The following is a 19,710-nucleotide window of genomic DNA, read 5'->3' as shown; positions in this document are numbered from 1 at the left end:
ACGATGTTGTTTGTCTTAGGTCTCTAAGTGTTGTGGTGTCTCTCTTGTCGTGATGTGTGTTTTGTCCAATATTTGTATTTGTAATCCCAGGCCGTCATTGTAAATAAGAATTTGTTCTTAGCTGACTTGCCTAGTTAAATAAAGGTTAAATAAAATAACATAAAATACAAAAATATCGAAGTAAACTTGGAGTCACGAGATGATATGTTGTGTGGTCCTCCCACTAAGACTCTGGAAAGCATGCAGTTTATTAGGCTACAGAATAAATAACATAATGAATTTCACAGGCTGGTGAATGTGCAAGGTGATGAGCTTGATGCTCCTTTCCAATAAATATCGAAGGTGTTATTCTGGTGACATGATGATCGATGATTGACTGCCATTTGACCAATACAAATAATATCGCTCTTAATCCTACACGCACTGTATCTGCGAGCTGTTGGCTATAGCGCGTGTGGGCTCAGAGTGGGCTCATTGGCTATATTGCGCAACAGTTTTTGTGACAAACCGATCAGTAGAGTTGAAAATGGGATAGAAACCCATTTAACAAAAAAATGTAATTCGGTCCATGGGAATTGAACGGTACAATTATTTTGTATGTGCACTGCGTCATCACGCACAGCGCTTTTATCCGCAAAAAAAAAAAGTCTCCTGGTGGGAAAATGCGCATATTGTTTTATGCAGATTGTAGCGTATTCACATGAAAATCCGTCACAAATTGGATGGAAACCTAGCTATTGATAGATAGATAGTACCTTTTTCATTGGGATTGTTGAGTGGTACATTGCCTACATTACTTTAAACAATCTCTGGTACAGTGCTGTTTAGAAATGTGAACACAAGAGGGCGCTCTGTCCTCACAATTAACATGATACACACGGGTCATGTCCCAATGATCTCTTCTTCCTCCCAAAGTGTGCACTCCCCTTCACTGGTTTGAACGAAAATGACTGGTATAAGAAATATTGTGGAAACTCCCACTAGCCCATGCCTCCACCAATCCAATGCTTTTACATTTTTGGGAAGTAGTTAACGAGTGCACACTGCAGAAGAAATTAGATATTATTGGGAAGCACATAGGGATAATGAAGTATGATAAACCAGAAATCTGTGGTTGTACAATGTGAGGCTTGCTAGCCATGCTGTAACTGTACTGTTTCAGCCTACATCACAATGTGAGGATATGTTGAAGGACTTGTAAGATAAGAATATGCTTTTTTGGTCAACACAGTACTATCAGCTTCCTCATCATGAAATAATGGTCATCCCTTACACTGTATATTTACCTGCTTTATAGTCAGTTATTGGTATTACCCAGGCATTTAGGCTATACCCTATCTTGTTCTAAGGTTATGTAAAGTGACCCTTCTGTTTTCTTACACTTTGAAAACCTATTTAATTCCCTGGATTTAAAATAAAATTAGACAACCACTGTTTTGTAGTATTCAACAGATCAATATTATTGATTTACTTTCAGTGGTGAATGGTGGTGAGGGTCCATCAATAATTCGAATTTCTGCTATCAATAATAGCATTTCTATATAAACAAATATATGATAATTACCTGCATGGAGGTCATTACAGCTGTGAATCATTTTAAATACAATTCTACTAACTTTGCACAACTCTTAGGGCAACATATCCATGTTTTTTTGGTCAAAATTATTCAAGTTCAGTAAATTTGGTTGGGAATCATTGATGGACAACAATATTCAATGCTTGTCACAGATTTTCAAGCAGATTTAGGTCAGGACTGAGACTACTAGACCATCCAGGAACACCCAACACCTCTTGGAAAGCCATTCTGATGTGTTTTTAGCATTAGAATTTGTGTAATTGTTCCGCTGAAAAATAAAGCTATAGCAGAGTTAGGTTTTCAGAAGACTATGACAGGTTTCCCTCTAACTTTTTACCAGTTTTTGCTCCTTTCATATTTCTTTTGATCCTAACATACTCCCCAGCCCCTGCCGGTAACATAACATGATGCTGCCACCACAGTACTCATCTTATTCAAAATGATTCACACCTGTAACATTTACATTTACATTTACAGTCATTTAGCAGACGCTCTTATCCAGAGCGACTTACAGGAGCAATTAGGGTTAAGTGCCTTGCTCAAGGGCACATCGACAGATTTTTCACCTAGTCGGCTCGGGGATTAGAACCAGCGACCTTTCGGTTACTGGCACAACGCTCTTACCCACTAAGCTACCTGCCGCCCCACTGTAATGACTGCCAATGCTGCTTACACCACAGGAGGCTGCTTAGAGGAGAATGGCTCATAATAATGGCCGGAACAGAGCAAATGTAATGGCATCAAACACCTAGAAACCATGTGTTTGATTTATTTGATACCATTCCACAAATTCCGCTCCAGTCATTAACATGAGCCCGTTCTCCCCAATTAAGGTGCCACCAACCTCCTGTGGTTTCCACCATAATTATGGAAGGGCCGGCAGAAAACGTGTGGTGAGGTGCATTTGCCCCAGCACTTTTCAATCTGGTGTGACACCGCCTCACCACTTTTGATTTAGTTTAATATAATACATTGATGCAAAGAGCGTTAAAAAGAAGGGCAAAGTGCATCTTTAAAAAAAACAATTTGCCAACTCGCAAACAATTTCTCTGTCCTACACATCGGAGTGCTGCTGCAGGCTCTGTGCATGTCTTGACCAATCCGATTAACGGAAATAGCAGGTGGCGCGGGCCCGGGCACAACGCACAAAGCTGAAGGCACGCTCTCCACTTTCCTCCGGTATGATGGTCCCCTGAACGTTCTTGGGATGTTGTGTCTTCTTCTTCTTCTTCTTCTTCTTCTTCTTCTTCTTCTTCAGGGTTTATCGGCGGTTGGCATCCAACGTTACGGTGCATTACCGCCACCTACCGTACTGGAGTGTGGGCCAGAGACAGGGATAAACTAAATCCTACCTGCCAACCCAGTTTCTCTTAAAAAAGACAACAAAATATGTGATACTATATCTAATGACGTTCTACTCAATATACTCTTTAAACTAATTTCCTGTATCCCCTTCTCCCTCATACTTAATCTCATCCTCTCTCTTTCCCTCTGATACTGCCCACACTGTAGCAATACATGCTCCACAGTCTCTATTTCCTGACAATAATCAAATTTTCCTGATGGATGCTTTCCTATCACGCTTAGTGTCTTATTCAACTGGCTGTGTCCTACCCTTAATCTTGTAAATATAGCCTCCTCTCTTCTGTCCCTTCCTGCCGTCCTCCCCTCCCCGACTTTCCTCTGTACTTGAAATAAATGCCTTCCCTTATTATTTATATTCCACTGCTCCTGCCATCTCTGCACCATCACTGTATGTATCAGTCTTTTTGCCTCTGCCTTGCTCATTGACACTTCAACATCAACATCCCCACTACTAAGTGCTTGTTTAGCCTGTTCATCTACTGCCTCGTTCCCCTCCGGGGATGTTGTGTCATGGTCCCCAGGAGGTTTTTGTCTAGTTCCCGGTTTGTACCGGGGACGTCACCTGATGGTCGCAAAGAAACGTCCCTCTCCTCCCCTAGTTTCATTAGGCTTCACCCCTTGGCATCAAGTCCCTGATCAGTGTTGACAACTCCTCAGTAAGGAAAGTAGCTATTGGCTGTCCTCAAAGTCGCTAGAAGTCGTTAAATGACGGCATCACCTAATTTGCATAATTTGCATGTAATTGTAATGGACGATGTAGGAGAGAGGAATAATGTCGTGGGAGAGACAAAAAGTGAGTAAAAAACACCCTACATTTACATCCCGCCCTGAATGTAAGCCAGGGCGGGATCAGCCAGGCTTCCCGCATGCGCGATTCATTTGCAGTCTGAACGCGGAGGGGTGAACATCTCCTGCTCTGACTGCAGCTGGGAGGGACTGCTGCGCGAGGACTGGGCCGCCTGTGAGTGCTTTGGGACGGGGGTTGGGCCCACGGCAGCACCTGCTGCTCGTTGAGAAGAGTAAGAACGATACGTGCTTTCACGTCAGAGTCTCCAAAAGTCTCCAATAGCACCAGAAAAAGTCGCTATCTTTGTCGCTAGTCGCTTTTTTGAAAATGTGTCGCTAGAGGGGTCTGAAAACTCACTAAATATAGCGACACTCTTTCGCTAAGTGCAAATATGTATTATAGGTAATGAATGTATAGGGGACTTCTGAAATTCAGACATTGTGGTGCAGCAGAAAGATCAACATACCCCAAATTCAGAGGTAGTAAGTTTAAATCCCAGGTGGGATCATATTGAAAAGTCAGTACTAAGTGATCATGTCAAAAGTAATCATATTGTCATTGATTAAAGATTTGTACACTATTTTAGCTGAACAGTGTACCGCTTACCTTAAAACCCCCATACCATTTCATTACTTTACTTATAATGGTTTTGGACACCTGTGACCATCACGTGACAAAAAACTCCAGGGGACCATGACACAACGTCCCAAGAACATTCAGGGAGCCTCCTGAGTGGCGCAGCAGTCTAAGGCACTGCATCGCAATGCTTGAGGCGTCACTACAGCCCTGGGTTCGATCCCAGGCTGTGTCACAGCCGACCGTGACCGGGAGACCCATGAGGCGGCGCACAATTGGCCCAGCGTCGTCCAGGTTAGGGGAGGGTTTGGCCGGCCGGGATTTCCTTGTCCCATCGCGCTCTAGCGACTCCTTGTGGCGGGCCGGGCACCTGCAAGCTGACTTCGGTCGCCAGTTGTACAATGTTTCCTCTGACACATTGGTGCGGCTGGCTTCCGGGTTAAGCGAGCAGTGTGTCAAGAAGCAGTGCAGCTTGGCAGGGTCGTGTTTCGGAGGACGCATGGCTCTCGACCTTCGCCTCTCCCGAGTCAGTACGGGAGTTGCAGCGACGGGACAAGACTGTAACTACTCCCCATTGGATATCAAGAAATTGGGGAGAAAAAGGGGTAAAAGTACCAAAAAAAAGAACATTCAGGGGACCATGACACAACGTCCCAAGAACATCCTAATAACGTCCCCGGGACAAACCAGGAACTATAAAAAGGTCCCCCAGAGAACGCTCCCTTGCGATCATCACACGATGTCCTAAGGTCTAGTAAAATGAAAGTCTAGAGAATGTCCTGATATGGTCCTCAGTGAGTTCCAGGGAACTTACAGGGAACTAGACAAAGATCCCCCAGAGAACGTTCCCTTGGGACCAGCACACAACGTTCTTAGAACGCCCTGTGAGTTTTATTGTCCAATCTTTTTCTTTCTCTGTGTCTGTGTATAGGTGACCCCCCTAGTCCTTCTTTAACATATAATTCATATGAACAATTACAAGGTTGCTGCAGTTTGACAAGGTTTTCATCCAGGAGTTTTTAAAAACCATGTGACCTGATAAGACAAATTCTGGTCCCATCATAGCCAACCTTTTTACAACAGCTTAATAACATATAAGGTCAAGAGTTTTACCTGGTTAGGTTACCAGATCAGGAAAAACTACGGGCCCCAGATTTTTCTTTCACTTTAGAAATGTATAGGTATGTTGTATACATCGGTAGAATCAATAATTGGCGAAGAAAATCAGATTGTCAAAAAATATATATATATATTGATATACTGTGTATAATTGAATTATTCACTTCTTTGGGGGACTAATTCAGTAGATATGGATATATTCTATCTAGGCTATTATTGCTTGTTACTGGACATTTAGGTGTAGGTTATTTTTATTTTTTTGAGGGGGGGGTCAAATTTCTCACTGTTACACGCCATGCCTCATGTGTCAAAAAGATCCCCTTGCTGTACCTCAGGAGGGCATCCTGCCTATAATAAAAGGAGATTAGTGTGAGCAGCCATGCTGAGGATTGGGTGGCAGGCTGTGGTTGGTATGGCAACAGATTAGTGTCAGCAGTTTTTTTCCCCCAGAGATTCTATTAGGTTTATCCAGTTGCCATGGATTTGAACAGGTTGAGAGCTCCTGTCCTTACAATATCCAGAGGCAAGGACCATCAGTGTCTTATGGACCAATCACTGAACATTACCGTCAGATTGCACTTAGATAATAATTGTTTCATGGTTTATTTCTTATAGAAGATAGTCTTGGAAATGCAATTCTAATTATGTGTGTGCTTTGAACGGAATACAAGTAAATCAATATTGTATTAATTGACCGGTAATCTATTTAACATCTATTCGATATTTAACCTTCTTCACTGTGACGTTTTGGATCACAACTCACCATGTCCAGTCTATAGGGACTGGAAGTGTCTTTCCTCATATCTGAAATCAAATCGTAGTTGTGCTGGGAAATGCATGCTGAAGGATTGGGAAAGCATTTGTGTGTTGTAGAATGCTCTGCTGTAGCATAGGCTACTCCCCCAACTCTGAGTGGGGGTAGGTCACTCCAGGACTCCGCTGGTTAAAAAGAGAGAACCCATTGCTGGTGCTCATACTGTGGTGGAACTAGACACTGACCACAGGCTGTATAAGTACCACAGGGATTCATTTTTGGCAACTCCAATGAGATTTTCACCATTAGCTTGAAAATGTGGGTTTAAGGGGGTCTGGCAGGAAATCATCACTGTGTTTTAGGGATTACACATTAGACCATGCTGTGAAAATACAGTGTAAATATGTTTACAACAGGAAGTCTGAGACACAAATATTTAGAAAGAGTATGGGGTGATAGAATACAATATGACGTATAAAAACAAATGCTTTTACATTGGCCATAGCCTGTCTACAATAGCTTGAGATGCAAAGGTACAATATCAATTTTGCTGAGCGATAATGGAATTATATTTCATTTTCTACATCATTTCATCCCTGCCCCAGTTTACCAGGCAACGTGTAGTGGCGATTATCCTTGGTCCTGCTAATTTCTCACCTGTCAAAAGGACATCAGCTCTTGGGCACGGTCAGTCGTTTAGATTACTGAGACTTGAAGTGCATGGCAGTGTAGCAGAGCTGTAGGTATCATTGAAAGTTCTTAGGAAACTCTAACATGACATATTTATTTTGACATTGGGCTGTTGATACTGTAGTCTTGTTAGAAAGCAGCAGGGAATGTATTGGTATTTTTGTTGTAATCAGGCTGACTTTTGCCACAGGGGCTTTATATCACCGGAAGGGGGATTTGATGCATTTGGTTTGATTTCCCATATCAGCCCCACAGGATGCTCTAAATAGGTCAGTCATCCCAAAAGCATATGTCAATCATTTGTTGTGTTAGAGAGACTATCATAGTGTAATGTTTATAGTGATGTATTTCAGTACACATTCCCATATTGGCTAAAGATTCTAAAAGTTATTTATGCTTCACCACAAACCTAACAGGAAACAACAGTCATTCCTTCTGGAGAGAAAGAGAGAGAGAGAGAGTGAGAGTGAGAGAGAAAGAGAGAAAAACTGAGAAAAAGAGAGAGAGACCCAAGGGAGACACAAGGTCAGGGAGTCCTGGATAATTGCCTCTCCCTCTCTGCTGTTGAAAGGCCCATGGTGTTCAGAGAAAACGTGGCACTTTGGTATTGCGGCATTGCTTGGTCAGTGGAATCTTTGCTTTAGGCTAAATTAACACGATTTCAAATGTAAATTTTTTCCATGCACCTCTGCTGCAGCTCTTTTTTAGCACACTGGCGTTGGAGAGTTTAAGTTTTCTTAGCCAAAGGGGCGTTCTGGGTTTTTAAGAAAGTTGCCAGCCAAGTTGAAAGAATTTGTTGAGTTGTTTTCCCTCCCTGTGTTTAAGCTGCATAAGGAATGCTGCTGTCGCTCTATGACTGCACCAACACAATAATGAATTAGTCTGCTCTGTGACACACCACGTAAACATGATGAATAATGGATGAATAAAAGAGATGAGAATGATCCCATTTTCAAAACAAAGGTCAATGCTAAACACACACTGCTCTCCCTCTAAAAAAACAACGAAGATGGAGCTCCACTAAGAACCTCCATGACTAATTCCACATAAAACCTAATTGTATTCAGATTGTGGTAGGTGTGCATTACATGAGTCATGAGGACTTAATGAGTATGAATTAGCTGTAAGTGTTTCAGAATATATGTGTTCAGCCTGGCCTGTGGGTTAGCCTGCTGCGTATTTGAATCGGAATCCCCTCCTACAAAAATGGGATGACAACATCCATTTTAGTCCAAAGTCCTGCCCAAACCAGAGAACACACGGAATGTCTACCCAACGTCCTCTTTTTAAGCATACACATAGGCCTACATCCAGGAGAATGAGATAATGTTCACAGGAAGTCACTGTAAGGGTTGGTGTGAGGTGTGACCCAGGTGCGGTGCAGGATAGACAGTAGGCAGTAGGCAGAGATGGTCCCAAAACCAGGATACAAAATAAAGGAGGAGCAAATTGGTCTCCAATAACAGGCTGACAGCAAACATACGAAATACTAACTATGACTGAAAACAACAATGAAACAGGGAGAACACTTCTCAAGTACCTGTACATACGTCTCGCGATCAGACACTGATTAGTACTGTTTGGCATCGAGAACTAGCAGAGAAAACAGAGCAAGGGAACACAGGGAACTGAGGGCATAAATACACAGGTGAACAGGTAGACACAGGTGACACCAATAGGATAATAATTAGTCCAGACTGTGAGTGAGGAGCTGCCTAAGGTTGTCGGAGGATGATACCTAGTGGGTTGCTCCGGAACTGCGACCCCCTCCTTTAACAGTGCCCCCCCCCCCCCCCCCCCCCGACAAACGGCCCCAGCCGTTCACCTCGGTGCCTCCATGTTGTTATCAGCCCTGGGTCCAAAATGTCCCTCCTGGGCACCCAGGACCGCTCCTCCGGCCCATAACCCTCCCAGAAATTGGAGCCCCCTCCCCACCTGCCGGCAGTCCAGGATCCGGTCCACAGTAAAAGCTGGCTGCCCTCCGACGAGGCGCAGCGGGGGAGCAGGACGAGGAGGGGGAGCCAGGGGACAGGTGGCGACGGGCTTGAGGAGGGACACATGGAATGTGGGATGCACCCGCATGGTGAAGTTGCAGGTGGTAGGCCACTGGGTTGACTCGCTGGACCACTCTGAATGGCCCGACGAACCGGGGGGAACAGCTTCTTGGTACCCGTATTGGCACTGGAAGGGGGACAGGCCGGTGGACGAGCAGAGAAGGGTGTTGTGGGCGTACTCCGCCCACACCAGTCGCTGACTCCACGTAGCTGGGTTGCTAGAGGCGTAGCACCTCAGCACCCCCTCCAGATCCTGGTTGAGGCGCTCCGTCTGCCTGTTCGACTGAGGATGGAAGCCGGAAGACAAGCTGATGGAGGTGCCGAGGCAGGTGGCGAATGCTTTCCAGAACCTGGAGGCGAACTGAGGACCCCGATCCGACACCACATCTTGGGGAAGGCCGTGGACCCGGAAAACGTGCTGCACCACCAACTTAGCCATCTCCCGGGACGGCGGGAGTTTGAGAAGGGGAATGAAGTGGGCAGCCTTCGAAAACCAGTCCACAATGACCAGGATGACTGTGTATCCATCAGAGGGGGTAGGGCGGAAATGAAATCCAGCGAGATGTGGGACAAGGGGCGCTTGGGAGCAGCCCTGCCGCGGGCTGAGGTGAGCTCTTTGTGTCCGCCTTGACGTAGAGCTGGTGACAGAGTTGGCGTTGGAGGACCTGCCGAACGTGCTGCTGGTGTTCACTCATGTCCTTTGAAAATATTAGGATATCATCCAAATACACGAGGATGCTGTAGTCGAGGAGGTCCCGGAGCACGTCATTGACCAACGCCTGGAACACCGCAGGCGCGTTGGTTAGACCAAACGGCATGACTTGGTACTCGTAATGCCCAGTGGGTATGTTAAAAGTCGTCTTCCACTCGTCCCCCTCCCAAATCCTCACCAGGTTGTAGGCATTTCGTAAGTCCAGCTTGGTGAAGACCCGGGCTCCCTGCAACGACGCGAATGCCGTCGTCATCAGGGGGAGTGGGTAGCGGTTCTTAACCATGATGTCATTGAGCGCCCGGTAATAAATGCACGGCCCACCATCCTTTTTCCCCACGAAGAAGAAGCCCGCGCCCACGGGTGAGGTAGAGGGACGGATGTGACCCTCGATGAGTGCCTCGTCAATATACTCCCTCATGGCCAGCGTCTCCGGCCGGGACAAGGAAAACAATCGCCCTCGTGTGGGAATGGTGCCCAACAGGAGATCGATAGCGCAGTCGTATGGCCTGTGAGGAGGTAGGCCCTTGGCAAGCCTCTTACTAAACACCTCCCCCAGATCCCAAAACTCCCGGGGAACGCCTGCCAGGTCTGGGCCGGTGACGGAGTCTGTAGCCGCCGTCCTCCCGGTGGCAACCACCGCTAGGGCGGTAGGCGGTTCGGAGTACGGGACCTGGGGAAGAGGTGAGGCTGGTAGGTGGTCTGGGACGGTGGTTTGGGCTGATGAATGATCGGCGGAGACCGGAACAGGACGGAGGCGGAGCCTCCCTCCAGGATGAGCCGCCCTGTGGACCAGTCTATCCGGGGTTTGTGGGCGACCAGGCAAGGGTGCCCGAGGACGAGGGGACACTCAGGAGAGTCCACAATGAAAAACTGGATATCCTCCCATAGCCCCCCTGTCACCTGGACACGCACGGGGACAGTGCGCCGGGTGATGAAGCCCGACCCCAACGGCCGGCCGAACAGGCCCATGTCCGGAACCAGCTCGGAGAGGGTAACGGAACGCCCCCAAATCCACCAGTGCATGCGCCGACGCGCAGTGCGGGCCCACTGAACCCTTTTAGGGAGAAAAGTATGGGAGTCTTTGGGGTTGGGGTTTCGGTTCCAGCTCGCTAGCACCCCTCCCGATATTAGCGAGCCCTCCCGTTTCCCAGCTTCTCCGGGCACGAGTCGCAGTGGTAACCTGCCTGGCCGCAGTACAGGCAACGTCCCTGGCACAGACGTCTTTGCTTCTCCATCCTCGACAAGCGCGCCTTGCGTCATCCCTCTCTCGTGCACCCTCTCACGACGCCGATTGTCTACCCGCACCGAGAGGTCAACGAGGCCGTCCAGCGCTCAGGCAGCTCCCTGAAGGAGAGTTCGTCCTTAATCCCCTCCGATAGCCCCTGTGCGTAAAGGACGACCAGGGCGGCCTCCTCCCATCCTGCCTCTCGAGCCCGGGTCCGGAACTCCACGGAGTAACCCGCCACCGAACAGTCACCCTGCCGACATGCCGTGAGCCGCCTCCCGGCCTTGTACCCTGACACCACCCGAGAAGTGTCGAGCACCTTGCGTAGCTCCCGGTTGAATTGGTAGGAGTCGGAGCATGCTGGAGTTTGGCTCTCCCACTCCGCGGTAGCCCAGGAAAGGGCCAGACCCGTCAACAGAGTGATAATGTAGGCCACCCGGCTCTGCTCCGTCGGGAAGAAGGAGGGTTGTAGGCTGAATACCAGGGAACACTGGGTGAGGAATTCCCTGAAGCCCTCTGGACGTCCGTCGTACCTCTCCGGAGGTGGTAGATGGGGTTCTCGCGATGTCGCAGGCAAGACTGGAGACGCAGCTGCCGCGGCATCCGCTCCGCCGGCTGCCGGGGCTGGTCGGGTGTCCACCCGGCTCTGCACGGCAATCGTCAGCTGGCGGAGATTCTCTGTGATCTGCTGCAGGCTGCAGTCGTGCTGGTTCAGCATAGCGCCCTGCGTTGCCAATGCGCTACGATACTGTGCTGCCTCCGCTGGGTCCATATTGGCTCTGTTTTCTGTAAGGGTTGGTGTGAGGTGTGACCCAGGTGTGGTGCAGGATAGACAGTAGGCAGTAGGCAGAGATGGTGAAACAAGGATCTTTACTGGTGGTCCCAAAACCAGGATACAAAATAACGGACTTGTCACTAAAAAATAAAGGAGGAGCAAATTGGTCTCCAAAAACAGGCTGACAGCAAACATACGAAATACTAACTACGCCTGAAAACAACAATGAAACAGGGAGAACACTTCTCAAGTACCAGTTCATACGTCTCGCGATCAGACACTGATTAATACTGTTTGGCATCGAGAACTAGCAGAGAAAACAGAGCAAGGGAACACAGGGAAGTGAGGGCATAAATACACAGGTGAACAGGAAGACACAGGTGACACCAATAGGGTAATGATTAGTCTAGACTGTGAGTGAGGAGGTGCCTAAGGTTGTTGGAGTTATTCAAATGAGTTCAGAAGCTCTCCTTCCTTATCTCAGCAGACTGATGAATCACCTCAAGTAATTCTATCAGGGAAAGTGATGTGCTTCTATACATTGATTTTAGCTAAGCCCTCAGACCCATTTCCATGTCAATGATTGGGTTTTAATTGCCTTTTTGGTGGCATTGCCCTCTCCTGATTTATTCAGACAGACTAATTAATCAGTTAGGTTGATTGAGGCTTATCTCTTGGGGTTAGTGATTTTGGGCTGGACTCAAAATATGCCTCCTAACTGCTGACACAGTTCATACTATTAGGTTTGTAATTACAGGTTGATAACAGTGTAAGTAAAAATCCAATATCAATTTCCGGGACCTACAAATCAGTGCATTTCAAATAGGTTAATCAAAGGGTTGTGTGTGTTTCAGGATAAATTATATGTGTACTGGCATGGCACAAATGGAAGAAAACTGTATTCTATGCTTTTGATCAATAACATATAGCTATATAATTAAATAACTATCTGATTAGAATGTATCTATTCTATTCTGACTGTGTTGCTATCAGTTTTTTTTCATTGTTTCAAGGCAGACCATGTCTATCTCAGTTATAGGTATGCTAGTTTCCCTCAAGTGCAACTGAGATCTGGTCAATTGGTCATGATGGTTGATGGGTAGCCAGCAGATTCCAACCCTACCGTTACGCTTGTTTACACTGAGATGCACTGGGGTCAGAACACAATCATGGTTAGAGTAAAATACTCTGCATGGTCAATCCAATGTCTGCATTGGCCGTACAGCATTTACGGCGATACGGCCTCTGCAGAAGTCAGGGCATTCATACTTCTTGCGTTTCGCGGAGCAGAGCTGTTGAGCAGAGCTGTTGTGAAGGAAGTTGTCAAGGAAGTGAGTTTGTGTTTATAAATACCTACCGCCCCCACCTACCATCAACTAATCATGTCAATGCGGAGCTATACGGAGCCCTCCGCATTGTTAAAAAATTTGGGAGGTGCTCGGCATCGCCGTATGGAGCTCGATTTGTCCTCTGCAAGCCTCCGGAGGCTCCGCAATTGTGTCACACCCTCCGTATGGAGCCTCCGGACCGCATTGCCGGATCAAGCAATGCCTGATCAACCATAAATCAGCTATTATACACTGCAGAGCTGGTGCGAGATATCTGACCCATATCTCGCATTGTCTTAATCTAATCATGATTGCATTCCAACCCCAGTGCAGCTCAGTGTAAACAAGTGTAATGGTAGGGTTGGAATCTGGTGGCTAGTTGATGTGTAGAGTTGCATAGGGTGTGCTGCTGTGCTGTCCCTAGATTTTGTTACTAAAGTTGCAGTGGGGAATTGCATGTAGTCTTACATGTTGCAGGCTATGTATGGGACAAACCTTAGATTTACACCTCGGCATTGTGCACATTTTGTATGATATCCACAAGGTGTCACTGAAATGCCTTCAACCATTGTCAGTTCAATGAATAATTAGTCACTGCTAGGCAGCTATTTCTTTTTTCTTTCATTCCTTGTCTGGACATTCTTATTGGTCAATATGTGTTAACACTAATGCTTTTTCTAGTCTTGTTTGAGATCATTTATCATATTACTACCCATAACCTACATAGGCTGCACACAATGTGACACACTCACTTTGCCTATATTCATTGACAAAGCTGACACATAAAATGTGAATCAACCTAACATAAGACATTTGAGGTTATGCCCTGATAATGTAGTCTTTATGTCTACATACAAGATAGTCCATTTCATGTGGATGTGGAAATGTTCATGACAACGTCAAAGAACTAACTAGCTCATTGTTCTATCTGTGACAACGTGATGGCGCCCTATTTTCTTGAGCGCATTTGATTTTGGCGGAAGAAGACACGTCCTCTACGAGTGAACGAGTAGGTTTGGAATGGAAACGGAGTCGAGGGAGGCGATACTTCGTCTAGCGCAGAGCTCCATCAGTGGACTCAAGTCAGACTCAGTAGTAGGTTATGCAGCCGTTATTCACCTTTTCCAGCCAAGTGACTAAATGATAGAAGAAAGACATCTCTGCCATTTATATAATTGGAACAATCGTTGGCTTTATGCGGGGGGGAAATGCAACCTTCAAGACTAAAAGGAACGTGATGGGAAAAGCATATATATATATATCTTTTTTTTTAACAGAATATTCTAACTCGACGTCCATTGGAGGAAACCAGTTAATGTTTATAGCTCTGTGCTTCGTCATCCTTCAACGTTAGATTTTTGTTTCATGGACCGTTTTCATAATTATTAGCCTACCAGTACAGGTCTAATGTCTTAGTTTAGCACATTATTTAGTTGTAGGTAGGTCAGCTGCCTTTACATGCACAGGCTAGATGAGATTCAATGGTTAAATGTTTTTGATGGATTCCTTGTCCTATCCAAAGGAGGGTAGTAAGTAAGTAGCAAGACATAATCTAGGGTAGCTACTGGTCCGAGAATTGTGGAATAATATAATTTTTGAGCAAAACCGGACGTCTATGGACATTTGTTTTTCATCGGCGAAATGAGTGTCTGTTTAATTAAATCAACCACATGAACGGCGTCTAAATTAAGGTCGTGTTCAGAGGGGTGAAAGGCGACGCTGAGAAAATTCCCCGACAAGGAGAAATACAGTTTAATACATACTCTCTGGAATTGTCGCTGTCAACCACAAGGAAATGGGAAGCGAGGTTTTTACGCCGTTGCTGGAGCAATTTCTGCTCACGCCTTTGGTCGCCTGGGTAAGGCACCCTGATAAACTATTCTTAGGGAATTTGAGCTTCCTAATTAAGCTGGGTATCCAAAATAAATGCTATGTTAACAAGTGATTTGGTTTTGCTGACAGGTTTGGGGTATTGTCCTATTTTTCAGGTTAATGCGGCTGGGCATTCATCTGGAAACGATGGCACCAAACTATCGGAATACATTGAATTAGTGGATGGCATTTATTTAAACGAGATCATGCTTGAGATGTAAGTAGTAGCCTATTTGTCTTTTATGGGTTCTCTCTCTCCACAAGAATCAATGAATTAATGGCCACGCATGCTTCTCTGATTCATTGGTCATCATCAACATTCGCCCTGCACTGTAGGTTACAGTGGACGCAAACACCCATGCACACATTCATGATTCTTGACACAAATTCAGGACTTAAATTCAAACAATATTTTTATTAATTCCACAGAATGATACATTTCACTAGTGAAATATGTCAGCCAACGATGCTAGGATGAGGTGTAATCAGAATTAAATTAGTGAATTGTAGGTATTTTTATGCAGTCAGTTCCACCACCTCGAGTTCTGTATTGATGGCTCGAGTCGGCAGCAGTTTATCTTCCACTCGAGCGGTCAGTCACAAAAAAAATGTCAGAACGTGAAGTGTCATCTGCAGGCTCCTGGAAGACTCCCTGGCGCGTGCTCTTCTTGCCTGCTAGAATTGTACGGAGGGCGGCTATTCTGCCTCACTCACCCAGCCTACCCCTTGAGGAGGATTCAAAATGAGGAATCCGTCAATCTCTGCCATGACCACTGACACGCACTATACAAAAGAAGGCGGTTTCCACCCATGCTTTTGTCTGGGCTAGGTTTGCATGATGCAGTTTGTGAATTTTGGCATATTAATAGAATAGAATAACAATGACGCCACTAATCCAGTTAACCAGTGCCTTATCTGACAGTTATTTCTTATTATGAACATTATCACCCTTTGACTTCAAAAGGCAGACATTACATTAATTTCCTTTGTGTTATTGTCGAGCACTTTCTCTCTTCGCTCACTGTGAGCTTGTTACTTATCACACATTCTATTAACAGGTCTAAGCTCTACTGTGCCAATTATCTCACGGTTTCCAGGTGGGCCTACTACTAGCTGTCCTCATGCTGCCTTGGCAACACCGTCCTAGGCTCTCTAGTCTTACTGGGTTGCCAATGACCTTGCAAACCCTACTCAGGTCTGTTTCAGCAAATTTGGTGCTGTAGTCATTTCCATTGCCCCAGTCATCATACCGGTAGGCCTAGTTTACAATTGCCAATAAAAGAAGTCAAGCCTCCTATTTGGAATAGTTGATTCTCAGCTCAAGAACCGTTTTCAATTATAATGAACCCTAGTTCAGCTCTGCTTGTTGGTCAGCAGGATGTTGGGGCGGGCCAGTCACTTCATCCTAGCTCCTAGCTGTGTGTGTAGTCAATTTTTGGCCAGCTGTTGGCACTAGTCTGCCCAGCAAGACTCTCACACAGAGGGCACATTGTCAGAGGCTGTTGTGAATCAGGTCTTTGTCTCAGTTTATGAAGGCTACATGTTTAGTTACAACAGTTTCATCATACATTGGCTCATTTAAATATAATCTTTCACTGGTAAACATTTACCTTGCGTTGGATTAATTTATTTTAGTCCCGCATGTTCTGTGATTTATTTGATTTGGCCATATCAAAATGCAGGCCTCCAGTGGTCTATTTAGTTGTACAAAAGAGTTGTTGTGAGAGTAGATTTAGTTAATGTTAAACATGTTACTGGTTGATTTGGTTCAGCTCATATGGCTTCAGCTTGTTCAACAGGTCATCGCTACCAAACGTGATGTCTGCAATGATGCTGAATTTGGAACACATGTGGAGCAGAGTGCATTAAGTGATGAAAATTATTAACCACCCAGCAGTTTGCAAAGCTAATGGCTTCGCCCAACAAGCCACCCTCTCACTGCCCGTGTCTGTGTTGAAACTCCTGCAGAGTGCTGTTATTGTGGGCGTAATGGTAGGCATACTTTGTATTGACCTGCCTGTGATCAATTAGCCTCGTAAAGGGGGGCTCAGTCTTTTCCATGAGCAGCCATTATCAAGAGAAGATTAAAACTATCCATTTAAAAATACACTTCTACAAGGCATACAGCAATCATCCTTCTAGCACAGGGCTGTGTATACTTTTAGCTTCGCAAGCTTTGAAGTAGAGGATGCATCATGTACTGCATAAAATTAACATAAGACAAGTTGCAGTGCTTGTTGTCCAAATTCTGAGTTTGCCTTACTACCATTTGAAGCATCCCATGTTGAATAATGTATGTGTGTGATTCATCACCTACTGTACACAGAATGGGTCTCCAAATGATTTAAGCAGCTGTATGTAGTAGTATGTTATTTTGTAATAGCTCTCTCTGCAAGCTGTTGACAGGGAGGCAGGCAGGCAGACGTCAGTTGTCCAGGAAGCACAGCGGCCTGGCTGGATAATCTAACTGCTAGTTGGAGGCACAGATGGCACGGTGTCACTGTTCTGCCCCTCAGTCACTACTGCCCAGCCTATTAGACCACCCTTCAGCGACCTGTTTGGGTGGAGCACAGACTGGACAAAGAAGTGGCATTTCCCTCTTCTCATTACAATGGTAAAAAAACATGTTTTTTTCCTGGTTGTACAGGCATAATAAATTACAATGGTTCAGGTCAACATTTAGAATAAGGTGACTGGCTGCATTTTCATAGTGTCTGCATTGGTTGACCTCAAGGTCAAATTGTGGCCAATTCAGAGCTTGAAGCTAGATTTCTACTACATCCCACTAGTCCCTCATTCAGGAAGTGATGTTGTTAGTTCCTATTTTCCACTTCAGTGTTTTATTTTTTATTTTTTTATTTCACCTTTATTTAACCAGGTAAGCCAGTTGAGAACAGGTTCTCATTTACAACTGCGACCTGGCCAAGATAAAGCAAAGTAGTGCAATAAAAACAACACAGAGTTACATATGGGGTAAAAAAACATAAAGTCAGAAATACAACAGAAAATATATATACAGTGTGTGCAAATGTAGCAAGTTATGGAGGTAAGGCAATAAATAGGCTATAGTGCAGAATAATTACAATAGTATTAACACTGGAATGCTAGATGTGCAAGAGATAATGTGCAAATAGAGATACTGGGGTGCAAAAGAGCAAAATAAATAACAATATAGGGATGAGGTAGTTGGGTGGGCTAATTTCAGATGGGCTGTGTACAGGTGCAGTGATCGGTAAGGTGCTCTGACAACTGATGCTTAAAGTTATTGAGGGAGATAAGAGTCTCCAGCTTCAGAGATTTTTGCAATTCGTTCCAGTCATTGGCAGCAGAGAACTGGAAGGAATGGCGGCCAAAGGAGGTGTTGGCTTTGGGAATGACCAGTGAGATATACCTGCTGGAGCGCAGACTACGGGTGGGTGCTGCTATGGTGACCAATGAGCTAAGATAAGGCGGGGATTTGCCTAGCAGTGATTTATAGATGGCCTGGAGCCAGTGGGTTTGACGACGGACATGTAGTGAGGACCAGCCAACAAGAGCGTACAGGTCACAGTGGTGGGTAGTGTATGGGGCTTTGGAGACAAAACGGATGGCACTGTGATAGACTACATCCAATTTGCTGAGTAGAGTGTTGGAGGCTATTTTGTAAATGACATCGCCGAAGTCAAGGATCGGTAGGATAGTCAGTTTTACGAGGGCATGTTTGGCAGCATGAGTGAAGGAGGCTTTGTTGCGAAATAGGAAGCCGATTCTAGATTTAACTTTGGATTGGAGATTCTTTATGTGAGTCTGGAAGTTGAGTTTACAGTCTAACCAGACACCTAGATATTTGTAGTTGTCCACATACTCTAGGTCAGACCCGTCGAGAGTGGTGATTCTAGTCGGGTGGGCGGGTGCTAGCAGCGTTCGATTGAAAAGCATGCATTTAGTTTTACTAGTGTTTAAGAGCAGTTGAAGGCTACTGAAGGATTGTTGTATGGCATTGAAGCTCGTTTGGAGTGTTCAAATGCAATCACCTAAAAGTCCATGAAGCTAAGATCAATGAGACTACTGAGCATGTGTGACACACACACGTGAATTCCACTTGAAGCTGTGCAGCAGCTGTAAGGAAACCACCCTACCTGTGTTCCTGAGCCCCTCTCTCAACACCTCCGTCAGGACAAAAGCATCGACCAGCGCGGCCCACTCCCAACCCGACATGGCCACTTAACACAGCGACGCAGCAGTTTAGAGGAAGATAAGATATCTGTTGAACGACAACAGTTTCATTATCTTAATCCAGATAGGATTAAAATCTCCAGCAGCCCCCCAATTCACACCCCAACGGGGTTTGTTTCAACCGGAAAAACCGGTTATGAGACGGGACAGCGTCAGCACCACCACCTCTCTGCACACTGCTGAACCAGACACAGCACGCCTCTCTGCACGCTCTCACCATGTGTTTTCACTGAGCAGCACGCCTCTTGCTTTTGTTCTCTCTCCTGCTTCGGTAGAAGGGGCATCATTTGCATTCTTGCTGAATTCCCCACAGCTGGGTTCTTTATCCTTGGAGATCAAATGCTTCAGTCGTAGGCTACCAGTGACAGCCAGCCAGATAAACAGACAGCCAGCCAGTCAGACAGAGGAGAGGGAGAGGGGGCTGAATCCTCCACCATTTTGCTTGGCTGTTATTTGCCACAGACCAGCCATTAATAACCATCCTCCCTGCATCGCATCTCCCTCTCTTCCTAGCCTACTTGCATCTAGCTGCCTGAACCTAGACATATCTCCCTATCTCTCTACCTATGGTTGGTGTGAACACAACAGAGCTGGTTGTTCGGTCTTTGAATGGTCACGCAAACAGTGGACATGTCTGATGTCATTAGACTATTGAAGGAGGA

General features: G+C 45.7%; 1 protein-coding gene across 1 annotated transcript in view; it reads left to right on the top strand.

Annotated features, from left to right (window-relative positions):
* Positions 1 to 14,032: 14,032 nt before the first annotated feature.
* Positions 14,033 to 19,710, top strand: part of LOC311111004 (girdin-like) — a 78,447-nt gene continuing 72,769 nt past the window's right edge. The window contains exons 1-2 of the mRNA XM_084153686.1: positions 14,033 to 14,819; positions 14,950 to 15,050. Of these exons, the coding sequence (XP_084009812.1) occupies positions 14,757 to 14,819; positions 14,950 to 15,050 (164 nt within the window). The 5' untranslated portion in view covers positions 14,033 to 14,756. The remainder of the gene's footprint in view (positions 14,820 to 14,949; positions 15,051 to 19,710) is intronic.

The sequence above is a fragment of the Coregonus lavaretus genome, assembly GCF_964263955.1.
Source record: "Coregonus lavaretus genome assembly, chromosome: 36".
NCBI lineage: Eukaryota > Metazoa > Chordata > Actinopteri > Salmoniformes > Salmonidae > Coregonus > Coregonus lavaretus.
This window is presented reverse-complemented; position numbering and strand designations above follow the sequence as displayed.